General features: G+C 38.2%; 1 protein-coding gene across 6 annotated transcripts in view; it reads left to right on the forward strand.

The window, feature by feature from the left end:
• The window catches only part of ROBO1 (roundabout guidance receptor 1), a 713456-nt gene that overhangs the window by 188917 nt on the left and 505157 nt on the right, over positions 1–19382 (forward strand). The window contains exon 1 of one of the 6 annotated variants that reach the window (XM_027692620.1): positions 8414–8658. The exons of 4 other annotated variants lie outside the window; for them this stretch is intronic. Coding sequence is in view for 1 of the 2 variants with exons in the window: in XM_027692618.1 (XP_027548419.1) it covers positions 8766–8874 (109 nt within the window). In the remaining variant the exon portion in view is untranslated. One more of the 6 variants, XM_027692618.1, reaches the window with a different exon arrangement.

Here is a 19382-nt window from a genome sequence, read left to right on the forward strand (position 1 = left end):
AGATTAGAAAGAGTGGAACTCATTAAAAACACATACCTTTGTTATTGGGCTGATTTCCATTAACACATCTGTGTATGGAAGAACAACGTGAAACATAAAATGAAACGCTGCCCTGAATCAGCTACGAAAGCATCTTTTAGTTTGAAATATAAACAAAAATCAGGCACAGTGGCCTGTGCCCCTAGCTTTACTGTAGCTCAACCCACAGAAAAATGTGTTCAATATATTTGTGTTTTATTTCACTTGAATATAGAGTTTGCATGACTTTTTAGACAGTAATTTTAGCCCCATGCTATTTATGACAGATCAGCTAATGGTGAAACACTTATTTCTATACATCTATTAAAGATACAATATTTTTAATTCCATCAGTCCAGGGCTTAAATTAGAATTTAAGGTAAATGTTTTCATTTAGCTTATTGATTCTGTTCCAATTTAGGAGATTACCCCGTGGCTTTAATTCACCCAAAGAATCTCACTGGGGAGATTTTCAAAGGCACAAAAAAAAATCCACTAGACCACAAACTACCATTGACTTCTGAAGATTGTATTACTGCCTTCTCTCTGGATACATGGAAAACCCAGTTCCCATTGTTCTCTTAATAGGAAAGAGCATCCATCTTTCTCAAGTAGGCTTTGAAAATGTTGATCAAAGCAGAGGAGGCCAGATGCTCACAGTTTGCTATAGCTCTGCTATATTAAGGTCAGCAATATTTGCACCATTTGGGACATAAGCCATGTCATTGCAAAAATTATTATAATTTACTTAATCTCCTAATAACAAAATTCAACACTGAAGAATTAAGTTTTCCCTGACAAAATGGAAAACGAAAAAAGTTTAAAAAATCAATTCATTAACACCAATGCAATTGCCCATTAAAGTTGTCCTTCAATTGGGATTTTTTTTTTTATTAGATTGGGAGACATCGACCTTCATTCTTGTTCTGAAGATCAGTATGGAAGCACTGCAGAGGAAATGCCCTCACATGCTTGGATAAAGATACTGTAATGGTTTTACTGCATTGCAATTTAGGTTTGAATAGTGTTGGCAGATGCAGAAAAAGTGTAACCAGACTCTTATACCTGCTTTTACACATTTTGTCAAAGTTCTTCTTCTCTGCCCATCTGCCAAAATAGTTCCCCATGCTTCTGGTTCCACCCACTCTAGATAAAGTAGTTGATTTTATATTCCAGCATCATGCCCCATTCAGCAAGAATGTGTAGAAAGCAACTTCTTTTCTTAAATGAACAGAATGAATACCGGGAATATCTCCACCTTCTGGGATAAATTTTGCGGAGTTTTATGTACTTGGTAGGCTGGCTCCAATTTTTAGCTTTTCGAGCTGAGGTGTAGCACAGGGGCAGTCTACAAGTTGTATTGCATGTTTGTCTCATGTTACCTGCTCAAAATCGGCAGCTGAGATAATGCCACCCTTGCCTTGGTTTGTCACCATCAGTTATCCACTCATCTGAGCACAACTATCTTTTTCTTTCATCTCTTCCTTTCAGCTCAGCACGGAGCAGGAGGTGGTTAACTGGAGATACAGGAGATGAGGAATGATAAGTGGAGGGTACACTGGAAAAAGAAAAGAGTAGTACACTGAGATGGAGTATGAAGAAGTCAGAGCTTGCTAAAAAGGAAAATAAGATTTCAGTAAAGAGCCATTAGCTAAAAGGGAAGAAGTTTTAAAAGCATAGATAAGAAGAAAAAATGCAACAAGCTTTGTCTTTGACCTCATAATCACAAAATGTCCCAGCCTTCTCCGAAGGGTTTCTTGGAGCCCACTAGCATTATATTTAAAATGTGTGAAAAAAAAGTAAATATAGAAATGGAAATTAGGCCTGACAGATTAGCCTAACAATCATTTTTTTGAAAAGCAGAAGGCTGACGACAGTTTAGCAGTTTATTTTGAGAGCTGAGTAGGATGGCATATTTTTGCATTAAACAATATTCACTTTAGTTTTCTTGTGTTTATTTTTGTCTGAACATATTCTTATAATTCTCTACCACTCAGTAAACAGTTCTACATTTGCCTGAATTAATAGGATAAATATTGCCGGTTTGTTAGAACAGATAATGATAAATTACTTGAATACATTAAATGTGTTTGGGACATATTTAATCCATAAGTTTGATGTTACCAGCGCCAACATTATCTTATAAAATTTTACTATCAACATGATCTGGGAAGCGTCCTTGTGGTAATCTCATACGGCTCCTCATTTATGCTAACATAAAACACTCGCTATGTTGAAATATCAGCTCATGTAGAACTGTGAAGAACTGCTAGCTGTACAGTCACACAGCAAAATGTTAATAATCACTAGAAGAAGGCATTCTCTGGCTCCTGGTTTGAGGTCACAGCAGTAAGAGACAGAGTGCCTTTAAAGGACTGAAGTGCCCTGGTATGGGGGTCCTGAGAGCTCTTGAGATGTACTCAGGCTTTTTGCTGATTTAGTGCCAAAGCTAAGGAGGCATATTGAGATGTGATGCTTTCATGAAAGCTGTGATTTCTTTACTAATGGTGTTTTGGGATTCAGAGTCTGCTGATAATTTTTACCTTTAAGGGAGAAGTAGTTTTGTACTGTGTAGAAGCAATTTGTGGCTCTAAAAGGGGAAGGTACAGGAAGGAACTTGACTTACTAGCCTGTGGTAGCATCAGCATCACTCAGACACCCTGGGTCAGCTGGAGTTGGAGTGCCCTGCTCTTCTGGTCCTTAGCTATTTGGCCATTTTATTTTTGGATTTTCTTTCATGTTTTTTTTTTCCAGTAGTGGCTGTAGATGCATAATCTATCCTGGAATGCCATGGTATGAAGGACAAGATAGCCACCAGCTATTGAGACTACTTCTCAAATAACAGCCTTTAAGACACATTCTGTTATGTAGCCAGTTACAATTTCTGAGATGTCTAGGTTGCTAAGTGCAAGTTTGGAGATATCTCATAGGAACTCACTTTGCATTCTTAACAAGAAGAACAAAAAACCTTCTCTATGATGTGTTCCTGGATCAGATTTTCTTTCATTTGCTTCCAGATGGACTTAGAGTGTTTTCTGCAAGCAAATAAAAAAATATGTGTTATGAGATAAGAAAAAGGTAAAGTCTTAATTCCTGCTTTTCTCATGCTATTTAGGCCAGCAATGGGGAATTTCTTATAAAAGATATAATAGTTGCTGACTTAGCTTTACAGATTTTGTCCAATTCCTAGTCTTCTGCAGACAGATGGAAAAAATAAGTCCAGTAAAATTCTTTGATCTCTGTAAGTATTTTGAAGTCTCTTTGGTAAAAAAAAAAAATCTATGTTACCTTGAGGGCATGAGAATAGATGGTAAATTGATAAGGTGCATGGGTAAGCAAAATATACTTTTTCCCTCAAAAACCAGATCATCTCTTATCCAATTTTCATTAGATGGAACTTTATTTCCTATTAATTGTATATAATTAATAAGTGTATATATATAGTTTAAGGCTGTTCACCCAAAAGTAACTTTATTCAATTTAATATGTATCAGAACTGCTTTTTAATTGTGCAAATCTTCCTCTCCTTTTGTGTTTGTGAGTTTATTAGCAGAAACATGTATAAATAGATGCCTGTACATACACTTAAAGATTTGTGTGTATGTCTTTTTATGAAGAACACTTTTGTTTTCCCCTACCACCAAAAACTTAAAAGGTGCTAGCAAAATGTATAATGTTATGGTTGAGAATTTAAAGGCTCAAAAGTGAGGAAATTAAGAAACAAACATATGCTCTCATAGAAGAAATGACTTTTAAGACACAGTTGCGCTGGACCACGAAGTCTTTAGGGGAGAGGTAATGTCAATTTATATGATTATACAGTGCTGAGTGCACTGTTGGTGTTCTGTAAGTAAACAGATAAAATAACAGGTATGTTAACAGAACAGTGAATTTGGCATATTTTTTAAAATTTTATGCATTTGGATGATTAAAAAAAGTACTAAGGCAACAGTAAAATTTTGTACTCTCCATGAGCTACAGAAAGTCTCAGGGTCTTTTGTTCAGTTGATCTATTAATTAGTTCTGTATTACAAGCAAAACAAAAAACCCTGCCAAGCTGATCTGGGAACTCGACCCTTTCCCCAAGCTTACAGGGGTAAAATGGTGTGTAGGTCTGGTCCCCACACACGCTGCTGAATTATGTGTGTGTGCCCTTCACTTCACAGAATTACAATGTTTTCATGGCAAACATTGCTGCATCTGAGTTGATCTCCCTGGAGTTTTTAGAGTCGTAGGGGTTGCAAAATGAAACTTAGCTAATGTTTAGCTTTTATGAGTTCTGTAACTGTTGTCCTGTCATGCCTCAAAGTCTCTGCATGGCTGCTCACAGGGGCTCCATGACAGTCACCAGATTTAGTCTTTCTTCTAAAATGGGAAACCGTTGCAGAAACGTGTCAAAGGCAGTGTCAGAACTGTATGTGGCAGCTGTTTAAGTATAGATGTACTGCAGAAATAGAGACCTACTTTGCTTTACAAACTTGATAAAGATGCCTTAAATTCAAGGACCCTAAATGGCACCTCATTACCCTCCACAATAAGAGAGAGAGGGAGCAATAGATGCCCTTACTCATGGGCTGACCCAGTCCTAGTGTGACTTTCAGGAGAGGATGACTCATGAGCCCGTGCTATGGTGCCCAGCCAAGCTCTGCCTTGTCAGTCTGTCCTCCTTGAGCACTAAAGCAGCACTTTGTGACTTCTGTGGTGAAAAAGCTTTCCCAGGTTATCGGTTTCCGACACAGTCAGTGGTGGGTTCTTCAGAAGCGACAGAGATGCCCCTGTGTAAGGAATTAGCTTTGGGGAGTGGAGAAGGACTTCTGTGCACAAAAGGGCTGACCTCACAGCCTTGCAGGCTTCCAGTGGGAGAGGCTGTAGCTTTCATCATGTCTTTGTGAATTGATGCAGAAGTTGTTTCACACCCTCCCTGGAAGCCCGTGCCAAGATGCTGTAGAGAGCTCTGCTACCATTTAGAAGAAGGTGAAGGTAAAGTTTGTAATGAAGGGAGAGAGAACTCTAGAAAAAAAGTTCCACTTTTTATGAATAAAAAGCTCTGTGGAAGATTCTTGATTCAAGGAAAGAACTGTGCAGCAAATTGCCAGTGACTGTTATCTATAGTGCAGTTAACTAGAATTTAAGGGGCTGAGTCATAATGAAAGATGAGGAGAAAAGAAATTAAATACGTCTGAAGATTTGACAGAATTATGTATATTAAAGCTAGATAGAACTAGCATAACACAGGCCATAAATTCATTTTGTAATTTTATCTTCCAGTGCTTAACTTCTGACTGAGCTGTAACATATAAGTCAGGAAGGCATCCAGTCTTAAATAGGGGGTCCACTGCATTTCTGAAAGAGTTGTCCACCTGGTTAATTCCAGAATTAATTGTCTTGCTTTTGAGTAAGTTTTCAAATTGCTGAGGAACTCACGTGAGCAGAAATTACACAGCAGAAACTGAAACAAGTTAAATGAGCTATAAAACACTGAATCACATAGGAGCAGGCCACCTTTTATGGGGCTTCACACCTCTGAGTGCTTAATGTGTTTGGTTTTACTTGCTATTACTCCAGTGGGGAAGGTGGTGGACTGGCATTGCCTTGATGGCAGTAATTGCCCACTGCCCTGCCAACCAGCAACAATGTACATGAGGCACTCTGTTAGATAGAGAAATATAAAAACATTTTTGGTTATGAGTTTTCCCTGTCTGACTGCATTTTTTTTGTGTGAATGAAAAATGGTCGCTCATGGGATGCTACTTTAAGCATCCCTTCACACCCATCAGGAATATGGCACAGCTTTTCTGAAGGCAACAGCTCCTGTGACGAGATAAATGGATGTGACTTGTGCAAAATGCCCATGCAGAGGTCTGTGTCCATAAAAGTCCCCTTCCATCAATCTTGTAAGATGAAAAGCCGTCTGGCCTACAGTTCTGAAGCTTTCCCTTAACTCTGTGTAACATTGCCTGTTAGACAAAACAACTGCGGGGCTTGAGAGCTGAGCCGTCGGCTGGAGAAATACCAATCTGATGCACCGGTTTACTTTTGCACAGCACAAGGCTCAGTGAGGTTTGGATCTGGGACCAAATAAAGGATAACAAGCATTAACTACCAGGCAGGGCTTTCTTCTATGAGGCAGCTCAAATTTTTAGCTCAGATTAACTTTTTTCATTCTGAAATTCCACACTTTCGTTTGTGTGAAAATCTTTATCTTCCATCCTTCAAACAGTGCACAGCCGACTGCAAGATCACAAAGCCTTTTGGTTTTGGTGCTCAAAATTGCAGCTGTCATTTGAAAAGTCAGTTTTTCTCCATTCAGAGTAAGCAATACCATTCCACATTACTGCTTGTGTGCTCCTAAAGGACCACCTTGTACTAACTGAGGGTTTTTTTCCTCTGCTGTATTTTGGTGCAGTGAACAATTTGGTACATTCAGGTGTCTTACATAACCAGTAACGTGATGAGTCATCTTTAGAGAGTGCTCATTGACACGCTTCCCTTGCATGACTTTAGATGGTGAAGGATGTGCAGTTAGAAAGTGCTTTAAAAAAGGATAATCTGAACCCCTTAACCATTTCTTTTCATGCTGCATCTTACCATAGGAGTTATTTTTGCTATGGGTCAAAGGCCTAACAGCATGAGTAGGAGTGATGCTCCGTTGTTCTTCACCCCATAGGTGTGACTCCTGATGAATAAAACGATCACAAAGAAACCAAAGCTTTACATCCACAATTTCCACCGAGACAAGGACTTGGAGACTCTCTCCCTGCCCAGACACGTTGCTGGTGACCAGGTGACCAGGTGACCCCTGGTCATCTGCACAGGGGAAACAGCAATGTAGGGGCTTCTGGGCTCAGAGCAAAACTGGAGGCTGCTTGTAATGTGTTAACATGTGGGTAATTTGGCAGGTTCTTTATATGCTCTGACTAAATACTTTGCTTTTTGTACTGAACATAGTAAACTCAAATTGAAATAAGAGCACATCTCCCTTCCTAATTTCTCCAACTGGTCCAAATGAAGAAACTGAGAGTTCCTTTTAAAGGTTTCGTAGATAACCACTTTGATAGCCATTGAAACTTTCTGATACAGTATCTCTATGGTCATCTGAGGTCTGCCAGCTCTAGGTGAAAAAATTCCTCCTGGCCTTTTTTGGGAAGTTTCCATCACTGGCGTGAGAATGTCTGGAAAGGAATGGTTTCAGCTGGTCACACTCTAACTGGTTGTTGTGGAGTGTTTCAATAGCAGTAATCTTTTTGAGCTTATAAACAGCAGTGGCTGTGAACACTGTAAATTAATAAATCTATTATTAAGACTGAAATAACTTACTTTCTCTCTCCTTTCTTGGTAATTGAAATTGTATCTAGAAATTTATTCCAGTACTTTATTCAAAAAAACCCTTAATGCTGCAACTCATTCGTATCCATAGCATCTATTCAACAGATATCATGCAATGTATGAGGCAGGTCAGCTTGGAGAATGCTAATTCATTGCTATTCTATTAAGAAAATAAGTTTTACTGTTCTATAAGTAACAATTTTTCAGTATTCCTGAGACAGATGATGCCAAAGAACTAGATATTTTGCAGTTGCTTTTATTAAATATAAATGTAGACTTCGTGCAAACTAAAGCCTTCTGTCACCATGAGTGAAAAGCCCTGTGGTCTTATTATAGTGATTGTCAGCTCTCAGGATGAAGCTTTTCTGGGTCTTCACAAGTTGTGTGGAGTGATTTCATAATTCTGGTGAAAGGGTTAGCAGATAATTTGTGTTCCAGTTTTTCCTTGAGACCGTTTCAGTCGCCGCGGGGAAGTTTGTGATCTGGCTCCCTGGTATGGACAGATACAGGGTTAAATCTCTGCCAACAGCACTGCTGGCTGTGCTGCAAGCACTGGAGTCTGCTTGCACTGGGCTCTGGGTGCCCAGAGGCTGGTGGGCTGCAGGGGGAAGGTTTGTTGAGTAGCACAGACTCTATGCAAAATTTCTCAGAGCTCCTCTTACTGTCAGTGAACTGTTCCATTTATGCAGCATCTGCTGACATAAACCTGCGTGGGAGGTGGTATTGTTTGTGTTATTTTCCCTAGAAATAGAAGACACTTATGCTGAATAAGAGACAGAGTTACTGAACAGCTTAAAGGAAAAAAAAAGTTTCTTTTTTAAGTGTTTCTCTCTCATCTTGGATACATTATATTTTTGCCTTTGCGTCCCCTCTGTGGGTAGGGGGGAAGCTTGACAAACTGGTTTTTTGTGGCCATTGATAAATGTAATGAGATTTGAGTGTCAACATGAAAACGTTCCGTGTCATCAGCTCTGTGAAACTGCAGTGAAATATGGAAGTGAGGGAGAAAAAACTCCTCCGTTTTCAGCTTGGCTGTGTCCCCTGCTAGGGTGCTGTGGGGAATGTTGATAAACACTGGGAAGGGCTGAGAGGTGGCAGAGGCAGGTGAGGAGCCGGTGGCTTCTGAGGGACCACAGAAAGCTGTCACTGCATCTCCTCGTGCGTCTGAGTGCCAGAGGCTCCTTGCTAGGGGAAGCCTTTACAACTCTTCTGTCTTTGCATTCCCTGGATGAAGGAAATAGACGATGCAATGGAAATTCTGAATAAACATTTCTAGTAGGAATAATGTTTTACATCTCCCTCTGCCTCTGCTGAGTAAGTGCTGTTAGCTCCAATTATTCATTACTAAGGAAAGTCATCTAATTCATCTCTATCAGTACTCCAGGTAGAGGTGATTTTTTTTTTATTTTTTGTTACCTGGCATGGCTGTGCTGTCACTGCTGCTGCTGCTTGGGCTAGTAGACATAACTGCTGCTGTGGACATCGCGCCTAGAATAAAAGCGGGGTCAAGGTGGAGAGGTGAAAAGAATCGTGAGTAACCCAGGCTTTTCCTTCTCTTCTTCCCAGCTCTCTATTTGAAGAAATGTGTTAGGCCTCGTTTCTCTGTGTAATTCTTCCTCTCTGTGAGGTTGTTCTTTAATAATAGCCTTAAGGCCACATAATTTAAGTATTTAAATATGCATGTGGAAAGCACGGGCCACACCTTCAGTGCGCTCCACACATCTGCAGTACAGTCCTGTGTCTCACTGCAAGCTCTCGGAACTGCCTGTGCTGATTAACTCCTCTCTTTCCAGGAAGTTGTGAGGTGTCCAGGCTGTACCTTTCCTATTTCCAGCCTGAACGTTTTGCATGCTGTTTCAAATGTTGGCTTTGATAAAGGCAGCAAATCTCAAAGGTCTGCTCTTTGTGTGAAGGAACCTTATAACCCCGGTGATTATACTGGGTAATTTTATGGATATAAATGGGTAACTGCAGTTTAAATTCTACAGATTTAGAAAGGGGGATGTAGTGTAGCGTTGCAGCTTGTGCAGGGTTTATCAACGCTGCACTTTAAAAGAGGAAAGAACATTTACTTGTTAGAAAAGGAAAGTAGATGAGTCATCATAATATTTGGGAGTGAGATTTCCTACTGCATATACAGCTGCTTGACCGAAATAACCAGATGATTATTTTCATTTAAAGGGCAACTCAGTTCTCACTGACATTATTTTTTATTCCTGTCCAGCTATTTATAAATAAACATGCCTGTGATGGGCAATATAGTATTATCATTATGTCTGTAAATCTTTGCAGTGGTTTTGGGTTTTGTTGTTTTTGTTTTGGGGTGTTTTTTGGTAGAAATACTTATATTGCAAAAAAAAAAAAAGAGAAGAAATATTGAAAGTGGAATTAAGGTTTTCTGTTTTATTCAACTAAATGTGGTGTGGTTGTTTAGAAAACATATGTGATGGAAACCCCTAAAATAACCAGAATTTGGAGGGGTGGCTGTTGGTATCTTTGGGATAGGTATTATCTTGAAAGTACTGTTATCTGGAAGCTGATCTCCAGCCTCGAGAAATATTTGTATTTCCTGAAATATGAACATACATATCAATAAATCTACCACTTCACTCAGTCCCCGGATCAGAAGCATCAAGGAAAGAGGTGCTGGACTAAGTGGAACTGAGAACTGCCTCGTCCACCCACAAGTAATTTACACCTAAAAAATACACTGCCCAAAGTAGAAGGCCACTAATGTGTACGTAAGTGATGTACAAAAATAACAACCTGTGGCTTATAAATATGTGAACATTATGACTAAAAGAGCCCTTTATTTTAATGGCTGTGGAAACTGAGGCACAACTGAAGTTTGTTAATTGAAATCTTTCCACAGTATGTTTCTTGCACAGTAATATTCTAACAGAAGTATCTGTTTATTTTTTATGAAAAACACCATTTCCTGAAGTAAAATTCCTGTATGTTGTCTTTTGATTAATTGACTTTTAGGTGTTTGGAAGTTTGTGATTCTGAGGATTTAGTCTGTTTTTTTTTTTCCTATGAAGAATTGAAATAGATGGAGACATAGATTTTAATGTCTCTCAAAAGCATTAGTGAAGTTAATCACTTTGGGATGACATTTAGGCACGATGAGTAAACTACACAAATGTTCAGGAGTTTAAGAGCAATACATCTTTGAAAATTGTTTTGCAACTGTAACAGATCATTTCATGCCACCTGTAGTTAGCTATTAGACTTTATGGATTCAAATTACTTGATTTCTTCTCTTAGGACAGGGTGCTCTCAAGCCAATCCATTAGCACATTGCTAGTATTTGGTTAAAGGAAGAATAGAATGTAAATTAGTCATTATATCATCTTGCTACTGTGTTATTTAACTGCTTAGAAAGATCAGTTGTCAAATGTGTTAAAAGTTACGGGTCTGAATCAGCTCTCCTTGAAATTAAGAGAAGATATGTGGATTAGACTTCATTGTTTCTTTTCTTCAAATATTAGCAGCAGTCTCACTAAGAACAACAAGAGAGATTTTACAGGAATGTCATTTGCATTGTTACTATTTGACCTTGCTTTCCATGATGTCAAAATTTCTCTACTAGCAGAATGCAGATATTATGCAGAGCTGGATGCTATGAGAAGTAGATATATCCTTTCTGAGAAAAGAGAAAGCCAAAATATTGTGTAATTATAATTGATGGATTATTTGTTGACTGCCATTAATTTTGTATATTTGCTTGTAAGCTGACAAAGTACTTAAAGGTGTTCTCTTGCTGATTCATTTTTGCACATCATAGTTAAAGTTCTAATAAAAAAATTCTGAAAAGGCTTGTGATTGTGTAATGTATGTTTTTTATTTAATTGGGGTCACACCTATATTCCATAACCAAAGCCTAAAAATATGACTTTAAATGAAAGGGGACTTGGCTGTTTTCCGTATCTCTTACCCAGGGTTTTCACTAAAGCCTTCAGATGTAGCAGTTTAGAAATGCTCTAAATGTATTTTATATTTACAATGTAGAGAGATTTCAAAATAGTTTTACTCTAAGTTGTCTTCTGGAAGATAGAATAACTTTGCAGTTCTTTAGATTCTCTTTGATGCTCCTCCTAAAAAGATCATGATATATTAAGAGGCATAAGGAGCTGCCCAGAAAAGCTGTTATGATCTGAGTTCTAGCGATGCTTCTCAAGGGCAGGTCCACAGTGATCCAGCAAAGACCACAACAAAACTCTCATTTCCTTGAGTGGTATTTGCTTTATCTGAGCTCACACCTCCTTGGACGAAGCTTTGTTCATATCATTTCCACAGAAGGGTCTTGGAGCTGGGTGATTTGTAGCCTCGTTCTGCCCCACCACAGCTCCAACGAGTGAAATCAGATTTGGGGAGAGTGGGGAGAAGTGATCATTTCTGACAAACACAACAACTGCAACAAAAAAATAGTATGGAGGGGAAATAAGGGGATTTATTCCCATATGAATTGGTACTTTTTATTTTAACAGCTTTGGGATGAGACAAGGGGGGAACAGCACATCTCTTAGACGTAACATTAAAATGTTTAAATATACAAAGAATACCATTTATTAATCACTTAGACAATAATGTCTTCTACTGGCACTTGATTGCTTTTTTGTATTCACTTCATTTTTAAGGAAGCCAACACTTATTGTTTGAATGCCTATATTTTACGACTTACATGACTATGATCATAGGAAATAGCACAAAGAGATCTCACTGTTAATTTGATACTGAAGCGGCAAAGTATTAAGACTGTCTTACCATCTCTCAGAAAACTATATTATAGAGCAATATTGTGATTATTATTCCTATATACTGCATATAGTGTTTACACTGAAGATTGTACAAGCATATTTTCTAACATTTAAAACTTTGTATATTTTTTGTTTTACTATAATTACGATGTAACTTTCTTACATTAGAAAAACTCAAAATTGTTAAATTTGTGAATAAAATATATTTTCTCGGTTTATTGAGAATAATATTGTAATATTTTGGTCAGGTTTTGGCTGTTGTGTAAAGATTGGAATTTAAAGTTGTCCCAGAGTGAATAGCTGTACCAGAAATGTGTCTTCCATATTTTTGGTAGAAATAGAATTATGATGTTTTAAGATTTTAAATGGCATTAAAACTATCCTTTCTACTGTTTGATTCATTTTGTATTTCAGGTAAAGATATTGAGGTCAGCTGTATTGGCTTATTTACTGTGGTTGGTACTAGAAATATCAAATGCCATAGTCTTTGTTTAACCATTACTACTGTTAGGAATGTCATTAATATATCACTCACTAGTAAAGAAGAATGATACCTGTTCTTGCTGATCTTTGGGGGTTGGCATGTGTATATATATGCAGAAATGTATACTTACATACATAGTTAGATATAGGTACATAAAGAGCTACTTTATTAAAAGCTTTAACAATTTTCCGTTGTGGTGCTAAAACCTGTCAGAAAAATTTTAGTCATTTCTCAGTTAGTCCCAGTCCTGTGTTTCCTAAGTAGAGGGAATATGCTGAAATTGTTGACTTTTTTCCTGCTAAAAAAGTTGTATTTGTTTTCAGTGATTAGTTGATAGGTTGTAAATTTCTTTTGTTATTCGATACTCATAATTTTTACCTATTTGATAAAGAAGCAAGGTCCTAGGTCTGTTAGAATGCAAAATTCAGCTGTTTCTTTCCAAGTTTCCTCAGACTCATCTCAATTTAGACATGTTGCAGTGTGCATTGGGGTTCAATATTGCAAGTTATTCCATGGTTTATTCATTTGACTATCAAATGAATATATACTTCAAATAACTTTTTAGCATTGTGAGCCTCGTATGTACGTACTGATCATGCTTGGGAGGAGGTGGGAAGCCCACACTCCCCAAGGCATCCTGTAGTGTCTATCCCTGCTGGGCATGTCCCGTACCTCCTGCTGCACCTGGCAGAGAGGAGCATCCTCTGCTGGCACCACAGGGCCAGAAGTGCTGGCTTTGTGGTGTGTGCCCAGCCCATGCACAGCTCTCACACAGTCTGGACGTGAGGGTGTCTTTGCACAGAGGACAGCAAGATGTAATTAGTGTCATCTCGTGGTGTCATGTGCTGCAGCGATCCCATGCTTTCTCCAGGAGGATTTTTAGAATGAGGTGGGCTACAACAGTTTAGGACAGATGAGTTGCTCTGCAGTCACCATCTCATTAGGCTTCAGGCGACACTGCCCCGACCATCACTGTCCTTGTGCCCATATCTCCACGTGGCAGTGACCCCTGGGATCCCCAGGAATACAGCACTGGGAGTATGCCATCAACAAGAGATTAATTTCTGTGCACAGATGAACTCTCTTGGTTTGATGTAACAAAGTGTAAGGTCATCATCATGGCTGGGCTCCGCGAACGAAGATTTGGGAAGGGCTCTACCCACATTTGGTATAAGCACGCTGGTGGCTAAAGAGGCCAATGTGAGATAGATAAGTCCGATTGCAAAAGGAACAGCAGAAAGACTCCTTAGGTGGTATATTCTGCAAGACACGGTTCTTTCTGCGTTGTCTTTTCTCCTCAAGGGTGATCCTGCGTGCTTTCTCAAAAGCATCAGCAGCATTATAGATGGTGTGTCTCCAGGCCTCCCGATTGGAGGCCAGAGTAGACCAGTTATGTTGATCAATATGGCCAAGGCTGAGATGTTGTTTCAGGGAGTCCTTGTATCTCCTCTTCGGGGCTCCTCTCTTGCGGCAGCCGGTGGCAAGTTCACCATAAAGCAGGATCTTAGGGAGGTGGTGGTCCTTCATCCTGGAGACGTGTCCTGCCCAACGCAGCTGTGTTCTTCTAAAGAAACCAGCAAGTTCCTTATCTTACAGAAGAGAATAAAATATTTGTTCTTCTTGAACAGCTAAAGTAGTCTTTGATGTTCAAATCTGCTCTTTTGTTACAGTATTCAACCCTGACGTGCACCAAAAAATTTAAATGTGTTAGTTTGCCTATTAATATTATCATTTGCACTACATGCTTCACTGGGAGCTTTAAACAGAATAGCAAACCAAAGCCATTTAGTGATCTTTGGTGTCAAAGTGTAACCAGAAATGTTTAACACAGCCTTTCCTAACTTTGAGGCTACTTTCAAAGCACTTTTTTTTTTTGCTTTCAGGTAGTTGTATTTCTTATAAGAAATCTTACTTCACACAAAGAGGGTTTTATCACGGATATTTTAATGTCCAGTAACTTGGTGTCTAAAAAGAACTTTGAACAGAGAAGATAGTGCCTTGAGATGCTGGAGCCTTTTTTTCTCCTTAAGTAGATGTGGCTGATAAGAAACTCAGAGGAATGGTGAAAAGAGAGATTAGAAAAAGAAGGAGAGATATTTTTAAAGGAAGAAAAAGAGGAGAGAATTGGACGCAAACAAAAAGGTGACAAGGTGACAGTTAAATAGCTGAAGGCTGAAGGAAAGTAAAGAGAAAGGAAAGAAAGATAAGGAGAAAAGAAGAGAATCTGGAAGAGCATAAAGCAATTTCTACTTGTTATCATTTAACTAATTTGCAGTTTCTCATGCCAACTACTTAGTCTGTGATATTAACTTCAGTGTCTCACTTTCATCATACTGTCTGTAGCATCTAGGAAATAACCTCTTATGTCGAGAAATAAATTTACTTAGAAGTTTAATTTGTCTTAAGTTATAAGGATAGAATGAACTGTTTTATTTTAAAATGCCTTTAGTAAGATTTTATGGTAGAAACTGAAGTGAGATGACATTGATTCATAAAAGCATAGAGATTTTAGAGTAATTAAAATTTGGAACATTTGGTGCCCCAGAACTTTTGACCTTTAATAAATTTGAATGGAATTGAATTGAATTTCAATGTACATTGTCACATATGATAGATAGTCAATGAAGCTGCTGTGAGATTATATTTCTGTAACACAATCCACAATTTCAAGACAGCCCTTAAGTGATTTTGAAGTACTTATATGAAGAGGAAAAAAGCATAATTTTTTGCTCTTTGTTCTACTTTCATGTAAAATTATTTAATTATAAATTTATAGAAACTTTGTCATTTATTACTTCTCAATAATATTTATTGAAAAGTGTCTTTTTTCTAACAAACGATAATTTGCCATTTTTCTTTGTGGATCTTCCAGTGTCATTTTTTAAAGCCAGCCTGTGTATATTCTCCTTTAAATATATGTGATGATAATTTATTTTAAATCACTCTGTAAAACATTATGTGTATTTTCTAAGAGCTACAAGAGTAACTTTATTTTTTTTTTATTTGTGACTCTTTATTTTAGCTATACTCTAAGGACAATGGAAGAGTTAACACAGTTCTCTACATGAGCTCTACTAAAATCCTCAGGACTGCATTCCCTTTTTTATTCTTATCTTAGATAGTTAGGGTCCCCAATAATTCACCTCCCTCTGCCTCTTTGCTGGGAGATACATGGAATCATTAGGCATAAGCATTCAAAGAGGAACATGAGGACCACCCAGTACCTAGATAAGCAGTTTATGGTGCTCCAAGTCTGCTTTCCTGCCAAAAGCACCATTATTAACTCCAAACATCTAAAAACATGATTAAGAAGTCTCAAGATACATAAAAGAACAGTAATGAACTGCCTCGCTCCTCTTACGGTGATCTGAAAGCCTTGCACTTGCACTCAGCTCCTCCATTTTCAGGCTGTTTCCCAACACAAGCAAGATTCAAATAGTCATTGCTCACCTCCAGGGCTGAGAACTGGAACTGTTTTGTGTCCCCCTGCTAATGAAACCCCTGAGATGTGAGTCACAGGTGCACTGTTTATGAACCAGGGGAGAAACGTCTCCCAATCAAAGCCACTTTTATCTATTTCCTTTTTCTCTTCAAGGGATGCTTTCCTTTTGATGGCCTTTCTCCTCTTCCTGTGAATCTGAAATCCCACTGTCAGCCTACTTTCCCACATCCAGCAAAAGGAAAGGAGACTCTTAATTCCTCCATATCCCCCAAGGGAATTGCAGCTGGGTCTAGAGCAATGCTGTGTTGTCTGGGCATGTAGTTGGGAGTATCTTTATCCCTTCATCTCATGCATCAGCTTCCCTTTTGCCTTTGCCTTGTGCCCTCTTTCTATACCACACCCTTTCCTGGTTCTCCACCTGTCATTTTTTAAGCTTTTTCAAGCTTTTTCAGTCTACTGCATCTTTTCCAGGACCTTCTGTGAGTGTTGCCAACCCATGTGACAGTAGCCCCTGGGCAGCCAGCATTCCCATGAAAATGAGTAACCTGGTACTTCTGTGATCAGTGTTCTAGTCTATCCTTGGGATTCTAGTTCATACCTCTTGGAGAACTGAGGACTTGACTGATATTTCCATCATCAGAGTTACTTCATGTGGCTCTCTGAAGTACCTGCTGAATTTTAGCAAGACAGAAGCTTTGAGTTGCATGTTGAAGGATCAGAAATTCTGGCTGCCACTGCATTAAGTTCAAGTTGGAGCACAGCAGGGTTTCAAGGCTACTTGTGTTGGTTGAGAGAGATGTTTTAGCCAAAATAAAAAACTTTCCTTCTAATTTTATTTTCTTTTCTACAAAAGCCTTGAATTCCTAATCATGAGTTGCAAATATGTGGGTCTGTGGGGGGCTATTTTGTTTACATAGATTCTGTAGGTGATGATGCTTGTCCATACCTGTCTCAAAGCTTCAAGAGTAAGATGGGCATCAGAATCCATTGACACCCTCAAGACTTCCTTAAATCAAAGTCCTTTGTTTATTTTATTTTTTTAAATTCATATATTTTTCCAGGAAAAAAAGTATTAATTTAGTTGTTAATTCATTGTATTTTTATAGGTAGTAAATATTTTTCTGATTGTTTGGTTTGCTATTTGTACATCCTTAAAAATGAACAGTTGCCTGATTCATCACTGTCCCACTTCAGGTTTGCCCTCCAGTGAAATGATTGCTTTATAGTGACATTACACTGGACTACTGATATTATAAATGTGTCCCTCTTGTTACAGATGGAAAAAAAATAATCCTTATGGCAATGAATACTTATAGAAATATTTATTTCTGTGTGAGGGATTGGTGAATGAAGATACCACAATCATGTCTAGATAATGGGCATGCATGTCTTTAGAAACAAAACTCAGTGCTAATAAGGAGTATTTCTGCAATGTGAAAGGATGCACATAGGAAAAATAGTGAAATAAAACAATAAACATGAAGCTTGCTCTACATAGACCACCTCCAGGGTAATATGTACTTTATGTTTCCTGGGCAATCTTTGGATTCTTCTGTTAAACTATAAAAACACCACATCAGACTCTTTTAAAAATGAAAGTCATTGATAATTTCTTTCTTTTGCTATTTTTTTTGCTGCATTTCTTTGTTTTGCTATTCCAAAACTACAAGAGAACAAACTCAAGACAACCATCTGTTTTGGTCAATGCTGAAGAAGAACTTATGAGCTCAAGTTTATTTTCTAAATGGCTGTTTGTTCAGTCACCCCACCAGTGATGTGATTTGTTTGTTTTTTGCAAACTCCCATTTAACTAGGTTTCCTCACAAAAGATCAGGAATGGCTGTTCTTTGTGTAATTAACCATATTTGCATTCTTTTGAGAAATAAACTAGAGTTGGTTCTTCAGAAGTGCATGGCCAATATTTACAAGAAATACATTTATAAAAATCAGGATTGCTTCTTTGATAATGAAAGAAGAGTTGAGATCATTTATTTGCCATCACTAGTTTTACTTGGTACTGTGACACAAACGGACTAACTGCTGTTTTTGTCCTGCAGAGCCCCTGGGACATCCCTGTGTTTTCACTAAAGATTGAATATGATACAAAACAAAAACAAAACAAAAAATTAGGAAGTTCACATACAGCAGAAATAATGAAACCTACAGAAGTGTGTCTCTCATTAGGTGGTTTTAGTATCTTTAAAGGCACATGCGTGCTTTTGATTTCTTCCTCTGCCGTACTCTTTGTAGCAAGAACCTCTGTCCTTGGCACCAAGTTTTCCTGCTGAAAGGACACTCATAAAGTCTCTCTCTCCTACCTAACCTCCTGTTTTCACGCTACATATAAGATCCTGGTGTGTCTGAGATATTCCATGATACAGGGCTTAGTAGGAATTTGGGCGAAATAGAACAAAAGCCTTTTTCATTTATGTACCACATACTTGAGAGGAGGTAGGCACTGACTACTCATAGCCTACTAAAAGTCTATATTTGAATAATTAATGTGAAAAATGCATGAATTAAAAAAATTAAATCCTGGGTAGGCTGTCTAGTAAATCTTTGTGTGATGACTTGATCTGAAAAATGCAGCTGCTACAAATACATTTATTTGCTATTCTTTTACATGTGTTCAGAATCAATCACTTTGCTACTCTCAATTATATGGCCTTTCATCAAGGTTTTTATATGTTTCAGCCTACCCAATGGGCTGAATTGTCAAGCTGGGAAATTACAGCTGTGGAATGTTTCCTCTGATATATTGCAGTCCACAAAAAGCACTGGCTTTTGTTCTCTGCATTTTTTATTTGCATTTTCTCCTTTAACAGGCTTTGCTGAAAGGAGCTACCTTTTGGAGGTCTTACTCTCTTTCATACCCTCATCCTTGCTCTCCCAAAACAGATCTTACTCTCACACAGTGCACAAAGATGCCCCTTCATGTTTTGGGGCTACCTTGGGTATGTTTGGCTGGAGCAAGGTGAGGGACACTCTAAGGACTCAGTAGGAAGAAATGTCTCCCAGACCATTCTTTTTCTGTGCGAATTAGAGCTGAGGAGGCTTCGAGAATTTACCTAAATCCTTAGTTATGAAACCCATTTTTCTCTGAGAGATTTCTGCAACAGAAACACAACACACTACAGGAAAAGTAGGGTATTTAATGAGAAACAGATGGGGCCTGTGTATTGTTAATGGAGAAAGACTACTGTTTTGTGTAAAGAGAAGCCAACACGTAAAACATTAGGAATAAAAACAGAGTAGGTTACAGGACATTGTAACGAGATGTTAATTTTATGCTTGGTGTTTAAGATATTACTTAAAATGTGTTTTTAACTTACTCTGTCCAATATACAGTCTC

This window comes from Neopelma chrysocephalum, unplaced genomic scaffold, assembly GCF_003984885.1.
Source record: "Neopelma chrysocephalum unplaced genomic scaffold, ASM398488v2 Primary Assembly neopelma1_87, whole genome shotgun sequence".
NCBI classification, from domain to species: domain Eukaryota; kingdom Metazoa; phylum Chordata; class Aves; order Passeriformes; family Pipridae; genus Neopelma; species Neopelma chrysocephalum.